We start from the raw sequence: 20,491 nt of genomic DNA, 5'->3' as shown, positions 1-20,491 counted from the left end.
TTCCCAGCATCAGGGTCTTTTCCAGTGAGTTGGCTCTTTGCATCGGGTGACCACAGTATTGGAGCGTCAGCTTCAGCATCAGTCCTTCCAGTGAGTATTCAGGGTTGATTTCCTTGCTGTCCAAGAGACTCAAGAGTCTTCTCCAGCATCACAGTTCGAAAGCATCAATTCTTCAGTGCTATGCCTTCTTTATGGTCCAGCTCTCACATCTGTACATGACTACCACATCACACTGCAGAGCTGTCAAAGAGGCGTGGAGGAAAACCATAATTAATTGCCATGAAAACAAGGGAAGAGAAGACTAAATGTCTTAATGAACTGTGGTGTCACCGTGGGAATAGAAAAGATGGGGGTGAGGAGGTGAAATATTTTCCGAGGTTCCCAGTAGTTCCAACTTTTTTTGGTAATTTGTGTTAAGACCACATAGTTGCCAGTGTTAGGTACACTGAGAGAGGCTGTTAAGGACTAGCTAGAGGTTAAGTTCCATCTACAAACATACATTTTTCACTTGCTCAAGTAAGCACTTACCCCAGAAGCACCAGCTGATCTTCCAACATTTTTTTTAGCAGGAGAAACTTTTTTCCATTTAAAATATAGAAAAATCCCAGATAAAGTCAGAGTTATTCAAGTTGAAGGAGAGGAAGTCCCTTTTCCTCCTCTCTCCTCCTCTCTCCCCTCTCCCCTTAATCCAGTTCAGAATAGGGTTCTGAAACCTCCTTGCTCTACATAATAGCTTTTGGGAAAAAAACCTGCTTTACATTAAATTTTGGCGGGGCAGGGAGTGATAAAGGGAAATGACAGGTATTGCCTTTTATTATAGATGAGAAAAGCTAGAAAACTGAGGGGAAGTGTCATTTGTGCTGTGCTGTGCTTAGTTGCTTCAGTCGTGACCGACTCTGCGACGCCATGGACCGTAGCCTGCCAGGCTCCTCTGGCCATGGGATTCTCCAGGCAAGAGTACTGGAGTGGGTTGCCATTTCCTCCTTCAGGGGATCTTCCCAACCCAGGGATTGAACCCGAGTCTCTATGCCTCCTGCACTGGCAGGTGGGTTCTTTACTACTAGCACCACCTGGGAAGCCCAAGTACAGATAATTTAGGAATCCAGCTTAGAATAGTGTAGGGGTGTCCAGGCTCCCTAGCAGTCAGCACTCTTTCATTATCTCACTCTTGCTCCCAAAAAACAAATAAAATTTGTTTAAAAAAGAACATAGCACTTAGTTTCTAAGATTCCATTGAACAGATACTTGTTAACTACATGTATGTGTAAAATAGTCAAGACCAGCTTAGTAAAACACTGACTCACTTTTATAAACTGAAAGAAAGGGAAAATAAATTATCCCAAAGCGTCAGTGTTACACTACCTAATAAGGAACTTTCTCTGCAAGACAGCAAAATTACAAGTGCCAGGAGATTATGTGGACTCCAACATTTGTTCAGACCCAAATTAAAACTCTAGGCAGAAAAGAGGGGGTTCTGTAGTACACAGTTGCTTTACAAAGCCTGTCTTATAGGCTGAGCAGATAACTCCTGGGGAAGACCATGAGTTTGAAAATAAAAGCAGTGGCTAAGAAACTGTTCTGTTTTGCAGGATTTTTTCTGTTCCATTGTGTTTGAAGTTTTGTTTTATATTCATCCTATATTCTTTTTGCTTTAAACCACTTGAAACCAAATCCAAGTTAATTGGAAGGTTATGAGGGATCCATGAACCACCTTTGGAAGAAGCAGGTTGCAGACGAGGGTTTTGAAGCTCTTTTCATTTTCCGTATTTAAAGGAAACAGTTTTAAAACACACACACAAACACGTACACAGAATTTGACAAGTTCCCAGAAGCCAGGAATCAGACATAGGAAAATGAAGGAGATCTAGCCATCTAAGTAAGTGGTCTCATAGACTAGTAGGTATTTCAACCTCTTCCTTTCCCAACCACAGGTTTAAAGTTACTAAGTTTAGAAGACCTTTGTTTTACTAGACTGTTTTCCTGTCAGAAAGAATTTATGGTTGAAATAAGGGAGGGGTAAGGCAAGGACTGCCACTAAGAAGAGAGGTGTAGTGTGGAGTTCTGGCAGTTTTCAGGCTGTGCCTTTTAAAGCCTTTCAGGGTAAGACTTGCTTTTTATTTTTTTTTTAGTATAGGTGAAGTTGCTCAGTCGTGTCCAGCTCTTTGCAACCCCATGGACTATAGCTTACCAGGCTTCTCCATCCATGGGATTTTCCAGGGAAGAATACCAGAGTGGGTTGCCATTTCTTTCTCCAGGGGATCTTCCCAACCCAGGGATCAAACCCGGGTATCCCGCATTGCAGGCAGACGCTTTACCCTTTGAGCCACCAGGGCAGCCCTTAATATAGGTGTTTCTGTTGAATTTTTTAAAAAGAGAAGAAAGAATTAAGCAGAAAACTTCTATTACCTTTGCTGAGATTCATGGGGGTGGGGATTGACACAGAGGAACACTGATTTCTGGGGTAACTCTGGGGATTTGTGCATCGGCTATAATAGCTAACACAGAGACACCTTAATGGAGTAGACTGGAAGCATCCATAGTTTTACACAACTGTTTTGGGGAAAAACGTAGCTCTTCTTTTAGTCCAGGGATGATGGGTACATCTCTTCTATGTGAGAGTCCTTCCCTCAGATTCTCATAAGCATTCAAGTCAATCAGGGTTTGTTCCTTCGTTGGTAAAGAGCTCTCTTCTCTGGAAGACAGATTTGCTATTTGAAAGTCAGCAGTGACTGTGTGCATGCCGTCTGTGATATTCTAGTACTGAGTCATTGGCTATGTTTGTATCACAAATATGCCCTTGCTAGACTATACTGTGTTTTAGTTTATGTAGTTTTCAGACTATGCTAATTATAAAGACTTTCTCTAATACTTCGCAGTTTGTAAATTCACTAGTTTTTATATATAAGTGTGGGGAGGGTGCAGGATGCTGGCAGTACAGAATCACAGCTGTGGCTTGGGGGAACTTGAAGTTGGTTTGCAGTGTGATGCCAGTTGGAACTCTATAGATTGGTAGATCAGTACTCCACCCTCCACCCCATTTCTATGTTAGGCAGTTCATTTCAAAGTCTAGGCAGCTTGGAGGTTATCAGTTCAAGGTGGGACCTTTCACTTCTACCATTAGATTCTCATGTCTAAATAAAAGAGCTTTTGTTTCTATAACTGTCTTATAAAGGCTGGCATTATTATTTCTTGACTTTTCCTTAATGACTTATGTATGACTCTGTTTTTCAATCTTCTTTTTAAAATGTTTTGATTTCCCCCTCCCAAATTTTTAGTAATTGTAAAGGGAAAAATAGTAAGTTTACAGTGCGAAGTTCTGGCAGACACCGGCTTAGCTAAGCATTCCAGGTTCACATCACTAGGAGTGCATGTGACAGAATGTACCCCCTGATATGACACAATGAGAAGGGCACAAATGCAAGTTGGGGCACGTTCTATAAGAGAGCTGGCCAGTACCCTTCAACACTGTCAAGATTATGAAAAACAAGGAAAGAATGAGGAACACTCACAGGTTGAACAAGGCATACAAGTAAATGTAACATGGGATCCTGGGTTAGGTCCTGGAACAACAACATGACAACTTTAGTGGGAAGAATTGGAAATAAATATTTTCTATACTTTGGTTAATAGTATTATACCAAGGTTAATTTCTTAGTTTGTTCATTGTTTTAAGGTTATATATTAACATAAGAAGGTGGGTGAAGAGTGTATGGAAATCCTCTATATACTATTTTTGCAGCTCTTTTGTAAGTTTAAAATTATCTCAAAATAAAAATTTTAATGTAATAATCTGAATTGGGCCTACTCTTTTAATAAGTGTTATTTAAAAAATGACTTTCCTGAGTAAGAGGGGAAGAGTATTTCCTATCTGATATGTTCACTTTCCTGGAGAGGGAAATGGCAGCCCACTGCAGTGTTCTTGCCTGGAGAATCCCATGGACAGAGGAGCCTGGCAGCTGCAGTCCATGGGGTCACAGGAGTCAGACACAACTTAGTGACTCAGCCACCACCACCACCATATTCACTTTAATTTTTTAGTTCTTTTGTTATTATCATATATTGAATAGATATAAAGTTTATAACAAATTGTAAGTTGTAAAGAATAACACCATGAGCACGAGTGTAGCTTGAAGTTCTCAGTATGCTTTTTCCGTCCCACTTCCCCTCCCTTTCCCTACCTCTGTCCTGAATTTTGTATTTTTCATTCCCTTGTTTTTCTTTATAGATTTATCTTGAATGTATTTATCCCTGATGATATAGTTTTGCATGATCTTTATGTAAGTGGAATAATACTTCATGTATTCTTTTGCAGTTTGTTCTTTCCCTAAATATTATATTCCTGAAATTTAACAATGTTAATATGTATAACTTAGCTCACTCGTTTTCACTACTATGTAGCTTTCCATTTTATGAACATACCGCAAGTTACTTCTCTCTTCTACCGTTATAGCCATTTGGTTGGTTTCCAGCTTTGCCACTGAGAGCAGTGCTAGCGGCACACATCCTTATGTGTGATGTATTGTGACAGCTTCCCTTGGGTGTATTCATAAGATGGACTAGCTGGGTTATAGGGTAAATGCTCCATCAGCTTTATTGGATAAGGCCAAATTGTTTTCCAAAGTAGTTGTCCAATTTTTAATATCAGCAACAGTGTGTAAGTGTTCCAGTAGTTTCACTTTCTCTCAGACACAGTATTATTAGACTTAATTTTTTTTTCACCAACCTGGTAGGCATGTATATTAAAATGTTAAAATATTGACATTTCTTGATTGACTACTTTTTTACTGTGGGAGACGTTGTCATGTATTATTTAATCCTCTCACAGCTCTTCTTGTTAGCTCTCTAATGGAAACTAATGTTGTATTTAGTTTGCCATGCATAATTACCCCTAAACCTCTCTCTGGCAAATTTATTCCTTATCAAGTTTTTCCTCCATCTTGTATCTACTTAATTTATTTTCTTTTTTAATAGTCTCATTGTAGGAGAAATTTGAGACATGAAGTAGTTAATAACTTGTCTCAAGTCACATTGTTATTTTTTATTTTTCAATAAAATGTTCTTTTTTACTAATGCAGTAAAGACCTCAAACATGTTGTTGATTAGTAGCAGATTTTGATATGAAACCCAGTTCTCTGGCTCCTAATCCTTTTTTTTTTTTTTTGCTCCATCTCTTTCCTTTTTCCTCCCACATTGCATTTCTTCTTCCCTTCCCTCACATTTTTCCACTCCTCCTCTGAGTTTAACAGCTTAAATGTACTTTCCAGTTGGCTGCTATGTAATGTGATGTGCATGCAGAGAGCGTCAGCGGATTGGGTGAATGCCTGGTTCTAGCTAAATACTCATTAGTCAGGTCCCTGGCTGGCTGTTATGTGTCCTAACCATTTCACATTCCAAGCTGTACTGCTTGTGTGCATTTAGCCAAGCTACCCTCTCAAAGCTGCTGATGGCCCTGTGGGATTTGAACCTACTGTGGGGGTTTCTGAGATGTCTCAGGGTGCCTCAAGAGTGGGGATGCTAGAATAGCTAATGTTGGTTAGGAGCACACAGATTCTGCTGGCAGAAGAAACAGACCTCAGGTTGGGGTACAAAACTTGCAGCACATGTGAATTTTTTTGGCATACACAATATTTCATTTTACTTTTTAAAAATGTTGGATACTTTTATAGAAAGCATGCACTGATCAATTTGTCACAATAACCAGCACTTCATTTCTCGTTTTACATCCAACTATTATTAACTCACTGGCGCCTAAAGTTAGTCCTAAATTTTGGAGTTATCTTTTCCACTAGACATAAAATATTTTTATCTGTATTAGATGAAAATCCATAAGTTAACTGCTGCCCGCTGGAGTTATAGAACACTCCAGTCAATAAAAAGCTTATCAAAGGTGCAGGCCCAGAACTTCACTGAAAGATCACCCAATAATTTCTTTTTCCTGTTTCCAAGTTTCAGCTAATTTTTCTGACAGATTATAGTTATCAGCTTAGATTTGGTTGCTAGAAAGTGGAATTTATTTCCCAAGTTTTAAAACTATAACTTTATGATAAGGATGTTTGAAATGAATTCTAAAATTTAGCATATGTATTTTTAGAGGTAGATTTATTTTGGATTTTAGAGGTCAAGTTCCAAGTTTCTTAAGTATATGTTTAAGTCAAATGGTATCGGCAATGAGAACTCATTCTAAATGTTTTTATTTCCTTACAGAAGTTCCGGGGAATAATAACTGAAACTGCCCTGAGATGTCTGTATCTGAAAAGGAAAGTGAGGACAAACAAAATAGAGGTAGGGGAAACTCTTAAGTCTGTACATCATTATTGCCTCTAAAAAGTGCATACATGCTTGCACGTGTGTGTGCACTCTCATACAGGACGAATAAATAGACTGCCAACCTACCAAACTACCAGTTGAGCTAACTGACCAGGAAAGGAAATATACTTTGCAGAAGTAAATCCTTTGTACTTAAAATGAGAGGCTCCATCATTTTGCCGTCTGAAAATTTTAAGTAGTTACAATTGCTCATCTTTTGTACTTTTATTGGAAGTTGAACAGGAAAACGTGTGTTCCTTTTCCTCTCCCCATTGTTCACAACTGCCTCTTGCTAAAAGAGAAGCGGTCAATGTGGAAAATCAGTTGCTGAAGCAGATAAGGTCAGCTTTTGTAGACTTTTTACAGACAGGGCTAGCGAATCTGGCTATGGTGTGAGAGAGGATTTCTGTACCACTTCATGCTTTCCTGTGGTGAATATAAGTACTAAAAGGAGCTGGGGTTATCACAGCCAAGGCATCTTTAAGGATAAACCAGCCTGAGATGAAAAAAAAAAAACATCTTTTTCTGACATAAAATTTTGAGAAAGCAAACCAGCCTGTAGCTCTATGTTTAGGCTTCCTATTGAAGAATGGAGAAGGTACAGAGAATGAATCTAGGTCACTGATTTAAGGCCACACTACACCTTCTTTCGGAGAAGGCAATGGCACCCCACTCCAGTACTCTTGCCTGGAGAATCCCATGGATGGAGGAGCCTGGTAGGCTGCAGTCCATGGAGTCGCTAGGAGTCGGACATGACTGAGCGACTTCACTTTCACTTTTCACTTTCATGCATTGGAGAAGGCAATGGCAACCCACTCCAGTGTTCTTGCCTGGAGAATCCCAGGGACAGGGGAGCCTGGTGGGCTGCCATCTATGGGGTCGCACAGAGTCAGACACAACTGAAGTGACTTAGCAGCTTAGCAGCACACCTTCTTTTCTTTCTGTTATTACGCAGTTGTCTGATTCCTGGAAGTAGCCCATGACAAGGACAGAGTCCCTAGTTCAAGGAAGAGGAAGTCAGGCAACTCCCAACAGAGGGAAGAAGCAGCAAGACTGCTTGTACTCTCAGAACTGCTGAAAGAGAGAGGGCTAAGGAAAACAGGCTAACTGACCAATTTCTCCTGCGTCTTCTTATGAACAGAAAACATGGAGGATAGTGTAAATCAATGAAATCAGAACATACCCTCACACCAGTACACAACAATAAACTTGAAATGGCTTGAAGACTTAAAAATATAACACCATAAAACTCCCAGAAGAGAACATATTAAAAACATTCTGATATAAACCGTAACAATGTTACAACAATGCCTTTGGTCAGTCTCCCAAGACAATAGAAATTAAAGCAAAAATAAATTGTACCTTATCAAACCTACAAGCTTTTGTGCAGCAAAGGAAACCATAGGCAAAATGAAAAGACAACCTATGGATTGGGAGAAAATATTTGCAAACGATGTGACCAACAAGGACTTAATTTCTAAACAGCTCATACAATTTAATAACAGCAACAGAAAAGCCAAACAACCCAATAAAAAAATGAACAGAATACCTAGACATTTCTCCAAAAAAGAAGTGCAAATAGCCAGTAGGCACATGAAAAAATGTGCTAAACATTGCTAATTATTAAAATGCAAATCAAGTTACAATGAAATACCCGCCTGACACTTGTCAGAATGGCCATCACCAGAACATGCACCCCTTATGTTTTCAGCAGCACTGTTTGCGATAGCCAAGACGTGGAAACAACCTAAGTGTTCACAGGCAGATGAATGGATCCCAGCTGCTACACACACACACACACACACACACACACACACACACCCCACAAATGGAATATTATTCAGCCATAAAAAGAGCTAAATGTTTGTCCCCTTGAATTCCATAGCCATGACTACTTCAACTAGATCATCTCCTAGACTCTCCTTGTCTAAGCTAATTTGCAATCTTCTATAGTTCTAACTTCTCATCTGTAATTCACATTTTCTCACTCTTGCTTCAGCCAAACACAAATAAACTTTGAATTAACATGCAATGGGGAAAACACTTGGTCATCCCAGTCTTTTCTCAACAGTATTCACAAGCCCTAGGGAATCTTGAATTAATCATTTATTGTCTCATCTAAAACTTTTTTTTTCTGTCTTTAGTATCTCAAACATGACTGGCTACTCTCTTTCCTTAAGTTTGTCTTCTTTTTCTCTCAGACTTTTAGTTTCTTCTAGATGATTGTGCTAACTGAAGTTTTAACCACTTTTCTCATTGTTCCAGCTTTTCCTTTTTTCAGAGGCATCTTAAGAAATTCAACTTTCTAGGCCTCAATTTTTTCTTTCCTTCATGGTGAAAATCCTACTCTTCTTTTTCATAGCAGGTCTGGGATCAAAGAGCCAGAACTAGGTTTTGGTTAATCCCATTACCCACTTTGAAGTCTCAGTCTGTCTCCACCAACTCAGGCTCTGAACTTTGGGATCTGCCTGCTTTATTTTACTCCTAAACTTAAAGAGGGAGGTATGTATTCAGTTGTTGTGCAGAGCCTCAACTCCATGTATCCCTTGGGGCTGCTACGCTTAGATGGGATAGCTTGCTACACCTAGATAAGTTGCTGGGAAAACCTGTTAGACCTTTATTAAGTTAAAAACATAGTTAGTATGGGGGCAGGGGAACACATGTATACCTGTGGCCAATTCATGTTGATGCATGGCAAAAACCATCACAATACCGTAAAAGTAGTTATCCTCCAATTTAAATTAATTATAAAAACATAGTTATATCTAGGATTAAATTTAATAAGAATGTGAAGTTCAATAAGAAAATGTTAGAAACTTATCAAGCAGCATAAAATAATATTTTTGAAAAAATTTAGAGGCTGTGCTGGTGTGTCGGGTTTGGTTGGAAAGGCAAACACCAGGGGAGAGACTGATTTTATTAACCAATGCCTGAGCAAATTGAGAATGAACATAGTAGAAAAGCAACCTGCTCATGTACTGGATCACCTTAATACCATAGAAACACCAGTTCTACCCTGGTACTCTGCTTTAATCAGGCAGCCATCTGGGTCCCTGAGAAAGTTCCTGTACAAAGAGCATAGGCCATGCAGCACCTCTAAATCCTAGATGCATCTAAGTTATCTGAGCCATACATGTTCCATTGCTTTGCACAACCTAAATTATAATGGTTAACAGAAGCTCTCATATCATCAGGTTGTAAATAAGCCACTAACTAGTCAAAATAAAGTACAACCAAACTTTCTGTCAGTCCCATCTCAAATTCCCCCACCTTTATTCAGCTAATCCTAGTAATTGCGAGAATGAAACAAGAAAGAAACATACTAGTCCAGAAGAACAAATTATAAGCTGCATAGCTGGGTGGTAAACTAGTCCAGCGAAGACTTATAGCCACTTGTTTATGTTGTTCAGATCAGTTCTGTCGCTCAGTTGTGTCTAACTCTTTGCAGCCCCATGGCCTGCAGCACGCCAGGCTTCCCTGTCCATTACCAGTTCCTGGAGCTTACTCAAACTCATGTCTATTGAGTCAGTGATGCCATCCAACCATCTCATCCTCTGTTGTCCCTTTCTCCTCCCTCCTTCAATCTTTCCCAGCATCAGGGTCTTTTCAAATGAGTCAGTTCTTTGCATCAAGTGGCCAAAGTATTGGAGCTTCAGCTTCAGCGTTAGTCCTTCGAATGAACATTCAGGACTGATTTTCTTTAGGATGCACTGGTTGGATCTCCTTGCAGTCCAAGGGACTCTCAAGAGTCTTCTCCAACACCACAGTTCAAAAGCATCAATTCTTCGGCCCTCAGCTTTCTTTCTAGTCCAACTCTCACATCCATATGTGACCACTGGAAAAACCATAGCTTTGACTAGATGGGCCTTTGTAGACAAAGTAATGTCTCTGCTTTTTAGTATGCTGCCTAGGTTGGTCATAACTTTTCTTCCAAGGAGCAAGCGTCTTTTGATTTCATGACTGAAGTCACCATCTGCAGTGATTTTGGAGCTCCTCAAAATAAAGTCTGTCACTGTTTCCATTGTTTCCCCATCTATTTGCCATGAAGTGATGTGACTGGATGCCATGATCTTAGTTTTCTGAATGTTGAGCTTTAAACCAACTTTTTCACTCTCATCTTTCACTTTCATCAGAAGGCTCTTTAGTTCTTCACTTTCTGCCATAAGGGTGGTATCATCTGCATATCTGAGGTTATTGATATTTCTCCCAGCATCTTGAGTCCAGCTTGTGCTTCCTCCAGCCCAGCATTTCTCATGATGTACTCTGCATATAAGTTAATAAGCAGGGTGACAGTATACAGCCTTGACGTACTCCTTTTCCTATTTGGAACCAGTGTGTTGTTCCATGTCCAGTTCTAACTGTTGCTTCTTGACCTGCACACACATTTCTTAGGAGGTAGGTCAGGTGGTCTGGTATTCCCATCTCTTGAAGAATTTTCCTCAGTTTGTTGTGATCCACACAGTTAAAGACTTTGGCATAGTCAATAAAGCAGAAGTAGATATTTTTCTGGAACTCTCTTGCTTTTTCCATGATCCAACAGATGTTGGCAATTTGATCTCTGGTTCCTCTACCTTTTCTAAATCCAACTGGAACATCTGGAAGTTTTCAGTTCACATACTATTAAAGCCTGGCTTAGAGAATTTTGAGCATTACTTTGCTAGTGTGTGAGATGAGTGCAATTGTGCAATAGTTTGAGCATTCTTTGGCATTGCCTTTCTCTGGGATAGGAATGAAAACTGGTCTTTTCCAGTCCTGTGGCCACTGCTGAGTTTTCCAAATTTAATGGCATATTGAGTGCAGCACTTTCACTGCATCATCTTTTAGGATTTGAAATAGCTCAACTAGAATGCCATCACCTCCACCAGCTTTGTTCATAGTGATGCTTCCTAAGGCCCACTTGACTTCGCATTCCAGGATGCCTGGCTCTAGTCCAGTGGTCACACCATTGTGATTATCTGGGTCATGAAGATCTTTTTTGTACAGTTCTTCTGTGTATTCTTGCCACCTCTTCTTAACATCTTCTGCTTCTGTTAGGTCCATACCATTTCTGTCCTTTATTGTGCCCATGTTTGCAGGAAATGTTCCCTTGGTATCTCGAATTTTCTTGAAGAGATCTCTAGTCTTTCCAATTCTATTGTTTTCCTCTATTTGTTTGCATGGATTACTGAGGAAGACTTTCTTATCTCTCCTTGCTATTTTTTAGAACTCTGCATTCAAATGGGTATATCTTTCCTTTTCTCCTTTGCCTTTTGCTTCTCTTCTTTTCACAGCTATTTGTAAGGCTTCCTCAGACAACCATTTTGCCTTTTACATTTCTTTTTCTTGGTGATGGTCCTTATCCCTGCCTCCTGTACAGTGTCACGAACCTCCATCCATAGTTCTTCAGGCACTCTGCCTATCAGATCCAATCCCTTGAATCTGTGTATTGTTAGCAAAGTGATTGTACAGATGTGATCACCATGTACAAAGAAGTGGTTTCCTGGGGGCATACCAGTCTCCCTCCGGGGATATAGTATGCTACTGAATGGGTGACTGACTAATAGTGCAAAAATGTCATCTGTCTCCAAATTCATCTGTGTAGTTTCGAAATATATATATTTAAATCCTTGGGTAAAAGGAACTAAGCATCCCAGTTTCACCTTTCCTGCAATTTGTGCAAATTCTGAACTTCAAGCATTGCCCAATGTGCAGACTTTGGCCCCTTAGATATTTTCTATAAGAAATTTAGTCTTGTTCTGATTTCATGATCTTTAGTAATTTTTGCTGACAACCAGAGGATAAATAAAGGAAATTACATGAAGAACCAAAAAGTCCCTGTCTTATCACTGGCTCTCTCCTCAGCTTTCAGAAGCATATTATCTTAGCCCCCTGAGAAATGCAGTGTGATTTTCCAGACCTGACTGTACTTCCCATGGGAGGGAGCTCTGCATTTTCTAATAACCCACTTTCACTCCATCCCCAGGATCTAGTGAATAAAATTTTCTTTGTCTTCACCTCTAATTAAAACTCCAGTCTTACGCAAATTGGCCAAAATGATTCTGAAGTTTACCTAGAAGAGAAAATAGACAAGAATAGCCAAGAAGAAACATCTCTGGGGGTCCAGTGGCTAAGACTCTGCGCTCCCCATGCACCAGGCTCAGATTCGATCCCTGGTCAGGGAACTAGATCCCACATGCTACAATTAAGAGTTCACATGCCACAATTAAAGATCCTGCGTGCCGCAACTAAGACCCGGCACAGCCAAATTAATTACTTTTTAGAAAAAGAATAGCCAAGAAGATGTTAAAATAGAAGACTCTCTATCCTGTATTACAAGTTACATAATTTAAGAGATGAATGGAGGGAGGGATAAATCAGGAGTATGGGATTAACAAATAAAAACTACTATACATAATATAGATAAGCAGCAAGGATTTACTATATAGCACAGGGAACTATATTCAATATCTCATAATAATGTATAATGGAAAATTATCTGAAAAAATCATATATATATATGTATATAAACAACTGAATCACTTTTCTGTACACCTGAAACTAACACAATATTGTAAACCAACTGTACTTTAATTAAACATTTTTTTCTTAAGATGGATAGACTAGAACTTAATAGAAAACCCATAATTAGGGGCTTCCCAGGTGGTGCTAATGGTAAAGAACCTGTCTGCCAATGCAGGAGGCTTAAGAAAACCCATAATTATATTCAATATGTTAGAATTTGGTACATTATAAAGTGACATTTAAAATAAGAGACAAAATATTTGCAAGTCACTTATAACTGATTTCTATTCAGAACATATTAAGAACTCATAGTTCAGTGATAAAAAGATAATTAACCTGGTTTAAAAATGAGCAAAGGATCTGAATAGACATTTCTCCAAAGAAGATATATAAATGTTCAATAAAATACATGAAAAGATACTCAATATCATCTTTAGTCAATGGACTAATTAATTAGTCCATGGAATTCTCCAGGCCAGAATACTGCTGTGGGCAGTCATTCCCTTCTCCAGGGGATCTTCCCAACCCAGGGATTGAATCCCAGTCTCCCGCATTGCAAGCAGATTCTTTACCAGCTGAGCCACCAGGGAAGCCCAAGGATACTGGAGTGAGTAGCCTATCCCTTCTCCAGGGGGTCTTCCTGACCCATGGGTTGAACCCAGGTCTCCTGCATTGCAGGCGGATTCTTTACCAGCTGAGCTACCAGGGAATCCCTCATTAGTCAATATGGACATGCAAAGCAAAATCACAATGAGACATTACTTCATATCCACTAAGATAGTTAAAATAAAAAGCACAGTCTTTTACAAGTGTTGGCAAGGATATGAAGAAATTGGAATTCTCATACATTGTCAGAAAGAATGTAAAATCATGCAACTGCTGTGAAGACTTGTTTGGTAGTTTCTCAAAATGTTAAAACCAGAGTTACCATATGACTGAGTAATTCTATTCCTATGTATATACCCAAGAGAAATAAAAACATGTCCATACAAAAACTCGTACATGAATGTTCCTAACACAGGGCTTAACACCTGCCAAGAACTCAGTAAATGCTTGTTGAACCAATGAAGAATTCAAGAGGCTATAGGAATGTTTTATTCAGGACAGAAAGATCTGTTGATAATTTATATTTTTGAGATGTTTTATAACACATTAATGAGCTATCTGTAATAGTTTGTGACATCTGTATGTTTTGATGTGATGATTTTGTCACGTGTTGTTGTTATCATGCTGACTCCACTAAATCACAAGTCCCTTGAAGTAAGGACTCTGCCTTACTTATCTTTTTATCTCCTCACAGCATCCAGCACGCTGGTTTCTGTGCAAAAGATACTGGTAATGATTTATTAATTCAGAGCAAATTTAAGAAAGGCTGGCCTTAGAAAGAACCTCATTTATCTAAAACTATTGCTGTAATTAACTTATGAAGGAGGTTTGGGTTTCTGTGTTTGGCAATAATGTTGATGCAGGCCAGCCTGTTGTCTGTGGAAACATTGTCTAGGGTCACTAGAAGCATTAATGGTAGAGAGCTCCTCAGAAGTTACTTGTCCTCTTGCCTCCAGAAAGCTTGAACACTTGAGGGTTTCCATTTTTTACCATATTGCTTGATTCTTTGAACAAAGAGACAACACCTGTTTGTGGACAGATATTCTTGGTGAGAACGTGTGAGATGCTAGTGAAGTCACTGGCAACCAGCATCCCAGGCTCATCTCAGAGGGGCATCCTGCTCATCATTTCTCTCATCTTTTTCAGAACACAAGAGATATCTGCAAGCCAACAACAGAGAATTTAACAGTCTGTTTGGATACCCAGTGAGTATATGGTCTTTAGCTATTTCAAGAGGGGGATGATATTTTCCTCTAATATTCCCCATTATCTGTGAGGCAGGAAACTCCTTGTAGATGTAAATCCTACAACATAGGTTCTACTTTCTTTCAAGCTCCCGTACAATGAGGGCTGGTGCAGTGAGGGCTCAGAAACCAAATTAATCCAGTGACCTAGGCTCAGGGGAGGATGTGTCTCAAATTTTGGTTTTTATATATTGCTCCTCGAAAAGAAATACCGCAGCTTGAACAAATGAAAGCATAGCTTCATAGTTTTCTTTTTTCACTTAGACATCTCTCTGTGATAGTACATGTAGACCTTCCTAATTTGTTTAATCAGTTCAATTCAATCGCTCTGCCATATCTGACTCTTTGCGACCCTTTGGACTATAGCCTGCCAGCCTCCTCTGTCCATGGGTTCTCCAGGCAAAAATACTGGAATGGGTTGCCATGCCCACTGAATCTACTTTTTTACTAAGCTAGGATATTTGAAGTTCTGAATGGGAAAGAAATTATACTTCTGTTAGGAAACTACTAAATAAATATATACCTGAATGAGTTCCGTTAATATATTCAACTGAATTACCTTTTGCAGCTGAGTAATATGAAAACTTTTACTTCATTTTACACTTAGAGCTTCCAAGCTCTCTTTTTTCATATTCAGTGAATCTAGATGTTGCTTAAGTGTATCTAATTCCTAAGAAGAAGGGGAAAAAGCAAATATATATGCAAATACATTAAGAATAATCTATTTATCATTTCAAATACACATATGTCAAAGTAAACATTTTCAACCCATATCTTACAATTTGACTAGAATTTATTAACATTCATTATTTCTGTTTTCCAATTTATTTCATCATTATTAAAAACCTTGCATGATCTACCTTTTAAATACTTTATGAGTTTTTAAAAGGGAGTCAGAACTTTTTACAGTGAATCATCGTGTTCTGAGAATATCAAATATCAGAAGACTTTAAATTAATGACATTACTATTTAAAGTTATAATTTTTATTTGATTTTTTAACCATATTTCTATATTTTTTGACTATTTTCTCTTAAGGCCAAGACCTGTAACAATTTACATGGTACACTCTTAGGGATAAGACTCTTCAACTGTTTACCTTTGATCTTTGAATATAACAGGTTTGAACTGCATGAGTCCACTGACATACAGATTTTTTTTCAAGAAATATGTACTGTGGTACTACCCAGTCCAAGGATGGCTAAATCTGTGGATGTGAAACCTCAGATACTGAGAGCCAACTATAAATTATACACAGATTTTAAACTGCACAGGTGCTGCTGTGCTTAATACTCGAGTGTTTCAAGGGCCAACCAGAACCATTCAAAAACCCCTGTGCAATATTAGCTATCAGTTCAGTTCAGTTGCTCAGTGGTGTCTGACTCTTTGTGACCCCGTGGACTGCAGCAAGCCAGGCTTCCCTGTCCATCACCAATTCCCAAACCTTGCTCAAATTCATGTCCATCAAGTTGGTGATATCATCCAACCATCTCATCCTCTGTCATCCCCTTCTCCTCCTGATATTAATTCATTTAATACAACATAGTTTTCCATTGTATCAACATACCTTAATTGATTTAACCAGTTTCTTACTGATTAACATTTTAAGTGTCTCCATTTATATCCAGGTGCCCCCTCCGAAAAATATTTCTACAATGTTTTGCTGCGATAAATGGTCCTAAATGAACACCATTTTATACGCCATATACTTTGGCACATTTGTGTGAATATACTTTAGGAGAGTTTCCTAGAAGTGAATTGGCCAGATCAAAAATGAAACACATTAAATATTTGATACGTATTGCCAGATTGCCCTCTAAAAAGGTTATATCTATTTATATTTCTATCTATAACAAAAACTTCTCACTTCTCCATATTCCTGCCAAATTGGTATTGTCAGTCTTTTTTATCTTTACCAGACTCTTTTGTGGAAAATGACATTTCATTATCTATCTTTCCTTAATTTTGAGTGACAGCAATAATTTTTATGTTAATTAGCCTTTGTACATCTTTTTATGGAAACGACTGTTAATGGTTTTTGCCCATTTTCTATTAGATTGTTCATTTTCACTTATTTATTTATGAATAAGTAACTCATAAAAAGATACATGTTTAAAAGTCATGCTCCAATACCCCATCCTTGTCCATATCTCTGCTCCCTAGAAGGAATCACTTTTATTAGTTTATCATATATTCAGCAGTGCTTCTTTGTGCAAATAAAGCAAATACACACACACACACACACACACATGCACACACACACACACATATATATATATTATCATTTCCCCACTTTCTTAAACTATTCTGAACCCTAACATTATGTCCTGGAGATGTTTTCATAATTATAATTTCATAATAGCATTTTCCTTCTTTTTTTCAACTGCTTCCCTAGCAGATAGCATAATTTATGTAACCACTTTCTTACAAATTGACATTTGGATTGTTTCTAATCTTTTATAATTATAAGCAATTTTTACTTATATGTTGCTTTATGCATATGTAGATATATTAATATATAGTGCTGTAAGTATATAATATACATGTGTATATGTATACGATATATATGTGTGTGTGTATATATATATATACTATGTATATAGTGTATGTCTATGTGCATGTATATATATATTTATACACATACAGTAGTCTCTATAGGATACTAGTTTATGATTGCTGAGTTAGAGAGGCTCTGGATAATAACAATATTTAGGATATGGCTGTGGGAACAGGTTTCCCCTTCTCTACCTTTTCCACTCTCTAAGCTTTTTCTAAGTAACTCTAAGGTGCAGGTTTTGGCATCACTCTGAGTTTGAACAAGTTCTACTCCTTACTAATGTTGTATCCTTAGGCACATTATTTATTTTAATTTCTTTGATCTTCAGTTCCCTCATCTATAAAAAGAACATAATAATGTTCACTGTACGTGGTGGTTGTTAGAGTATATGGTTGTGAAAATGTTAGTTCTCTTTCACCAAAAAACTGTTACCCCTTAAAAGACGGGTACAAATTTCATTCATCTTTGTAACTACTGTTTCCATCACAATATCTGGCCCATAAATGAAATTCAATAAATGTATGCAAATAATTGATGAACAAGTAAACAGATTTGACTGATTCTTATGTACTTAACAACCATTGCGTTTCCCTGGCCCCACCCGTTTCTCATTTTTCCCCTATTTCTCTAATTTCTTCCATTCCTACTCCCTTTAGCCTTCCCTGGTGGCTCAATGGTAGAAAATCCATTTGTGATGCAGGAGACTGCCTGCAATGTAGGAGACATGGGTTTGATCCCTGGGTCAGAAAGATTCCCTGCAAAACGAAATGGCAACCCACTCCAGTATTCTTGCCTGGGAAATTGCAGAGACATCGCAAGAGTCAGACATGACTGAGTGACTAAACCACCACCACCACTGCTCCTTTTCCTCTTTTCAGCCCCCTAACTACTGATTCTCATTGTATCCTTGGCCTTCTGTTTTCTATTTTCCACTTTAGCAGTCAGTCGGGAGCTGTGCTTAGTCACTCAGTCATGTCCGACTCTTTGTGACCCCATGGACTGTAGCCCACCAGGCTCCTTTTTCCGTGGGGATTCTCCAGGCAAGAATACTGGAGTGGGTTGCCATACCCTCCTCCAGGGGATCTTCTCAATCTAGGGATCAAACTCTGGTCTCCAGCATTGCATGCGGATTCTTTACTGTCTGAACCACCAGGGAATATCCCTGCCCAAATAAATAAATACCCCAAATCCAAATCTACCATCACTGTCATGTCAAATGAATTAAACACAAGAATTCTATAGTTAAGCAAATGTTCTATATCCTTAAGATCTTGCTTCTGGTTTGACATTTAAGAGTAGGACAAAACACTAGTTGCCAAGTTAGTAAAGAACTACTGATTTGTCTATCTTGGGACAGAATCAGCATAGCTTTTGTCTTTGTTTTCTAAAAAAAATGCTACCCAAATGAGTAGAAACCAAAATACATTAACTGTAAAGTCAAATGGAAAATTTACTAAAGCCAGCTACTTTAGTAAGGTAAAAGATCAAAAGATCTTTGGGTCCAAGTATCGTCATCTGGATTTAGACACTCAGAAATTCAGAGTATCTTAAAATCAAAGAAAACCATTTCTATGTTAGAATAACCTACCCTCAGGGTTGGGAGGGGCCTTAGAGGTCATTTAGTTAGAACTCCATTCAAGACATAGCTGTGAACTTTCCAGGACAGATTTTGTTTAACTCTTTTTCAGTCCCTACTACTAGAGTAGCCCAGCATAGAGCTGTGAACAGAACAAACCTTGAGAAATGTATAGTGTTTGACTGATCATTAATTGAAAAGTCATGGAGAAACACCAAGGAAATCTTAGGTTTAACTTGGATCTCTAAACTCCTAAGTGCTAAGCTATTTGACCAGCTTCTCTTCCCTAGGGAAATAGACCTTAAGCAAGACGTGACTGGGTTGCCTGTCTAGTCTTCCAAGGCCAGTTTTAGCCTTAAGACAAAAAAATGTTGGTTCTCCAAGAGTATTCAGATGTCTTCCCAAGTTAGGACCCAGAAAGAGATTCTTCATGCTTAAGCAGTGTCTGTTTTCCAGGACTGCAGGTAGGTTTGTTCTTTTGTTTGACCCTATAGGTGGAGGAGGTGGGAGAGAAGCCCTGTCCTTGGATTATTTGGTCTCATTCTCCTACTTTTCTTAAGCTCTTAGATTCAAACCCTTACATCTTAGGTCAAACAACTGAAGATCCAAAAGTAGAAAGTAAGATGGTCTTGTCAACATCTAGAGATTAGCATTGAAGAGGTAGCAAGTTCCCACTGTTCAGACCTCTCCCAGGACAATTAAGGGGCAAGTGATTCTCCAGTGCTGAAAGCAACCATTGTAGGAACCTTCAGTGGGCTAAGGTTGAAAGACAGTCATTTGCTTTTGGCATCTGACACCTTTCAGCAATGAAAGCAACATGTAAAGACACAGCAAAATGGGTTTGCCAGACTTAAGAAAAGCTTCAGTAGAGAGCTCTGAGTAGAGTGAACACAAATGGCAAACTTGCCTACTGTTTGGCACTGAGAAGGAACTTGAGTCAGAAGATAAGATGAAACAGAAAGATTTCTGATTCTAAGGAATGAAAGCATTTGGATGGCTGCACAAGTGAACTGGGGCTCAGGGAACAGTACAATCTCAACTCTACAAGTAAATAGATGGTCTTCGGCAAATAAATTAACCTCAGGGCCTCAGTTGCCGCATCCTGAAAAGGTGGTATTACTCCCTTCTTACAGTTGTTTTGAGAATTAAATAAGTTGCTTTTTCTAAAATATTTAAAATAGTACTAAAGTACTTAGAATAGTACTTTACATATAATAAATATTTAATAAGTTTTGATTGTTATTGATTTTATTATCATCATTATTATCAATAGCATCAGTAAACAAAGAATTCGACTCAGGGCGTAAATACATCCTGCCCCTCCTAAGAATGTCTCATATTGATCAACCTTGCCATCTTTGGCATACATACATAGGCCTCTCTAGGCCTCAAAGAAAAGAGTCTGGAGACAAACACTTCTTCCTTCCTTCCCTCACTATGTTGGGAAGCTATTAGCTTTTTCCTATTTTATGAAGTGGTCTTGGTCCTTTTTGTTAAGACTTGGAGGTGCAGTCTTTTGTTACTCTAATTGTGCTTGTGTTCTTTTACTAACAGGATAATAGCGTCAAAACCTCAAAATATAATGCCTTAAACTTCTTGCCTATGAACCTGTTTGAACAGTTCCAGAGACTTGCAAATGCATATTTCCTCTTTTTGCTTTTTCTACAGGTATTACCTTTTAGGGTCTTTTCCATAGAATATT

The 20,491-nt window shown here is 38.5% G+C and overlaps 1 protein-coding gene across 1 annotated transcript in view; it reads left to right on the top strand.

Moving 5' to 3' along the window:
- Positions 1-6,203: 6,203 nt before the first annotated feature.
- Positions 6,204-20,491, top strand: part of LOC102279750 (phospholipid-transporting ATPase FetA-like) — a 74,553-nt gene continuing 60,265 nt past the window's right edge. Inside the window, exons 1-3 of the mRNA XM_070375688.1 lie at positions 6,204-6,282; positions 14,560-14,618; positions 20,344-20,457. Coding sequence (XP_070231789.1) covers positions 6,240-6,282; positions 14,560-14,618; positions 20,344-20,457 — 216 coding nt within the window. The 5' untranslated portion in view covers positions 6,204-6,239. The remainder of the gene's footprint in view (positions 6,283-14,559; positions 14,619-20,343; positions 20,458-20,491) is intronic.

Source organism: Bos mutus, chromosome 8 (genome assembly GCF_027580195.1).
Source record: "Bos mutus isolate GX-2022 chromosome 8, NWIPB_WYAK_1.1, whole genome shotgun sequence".
NCBI classification, from domain to species: Eukaryota; Metazoa; Chordata; class Mammalia; order Artiodactyla; family Bovidae; genus Bos; species Bos mutus.
The sequence above is the reverse complement of the archived record's forward strand: the minus strand, read 5'-3'. Positions and strand labels throughout refer to the sequence as shown.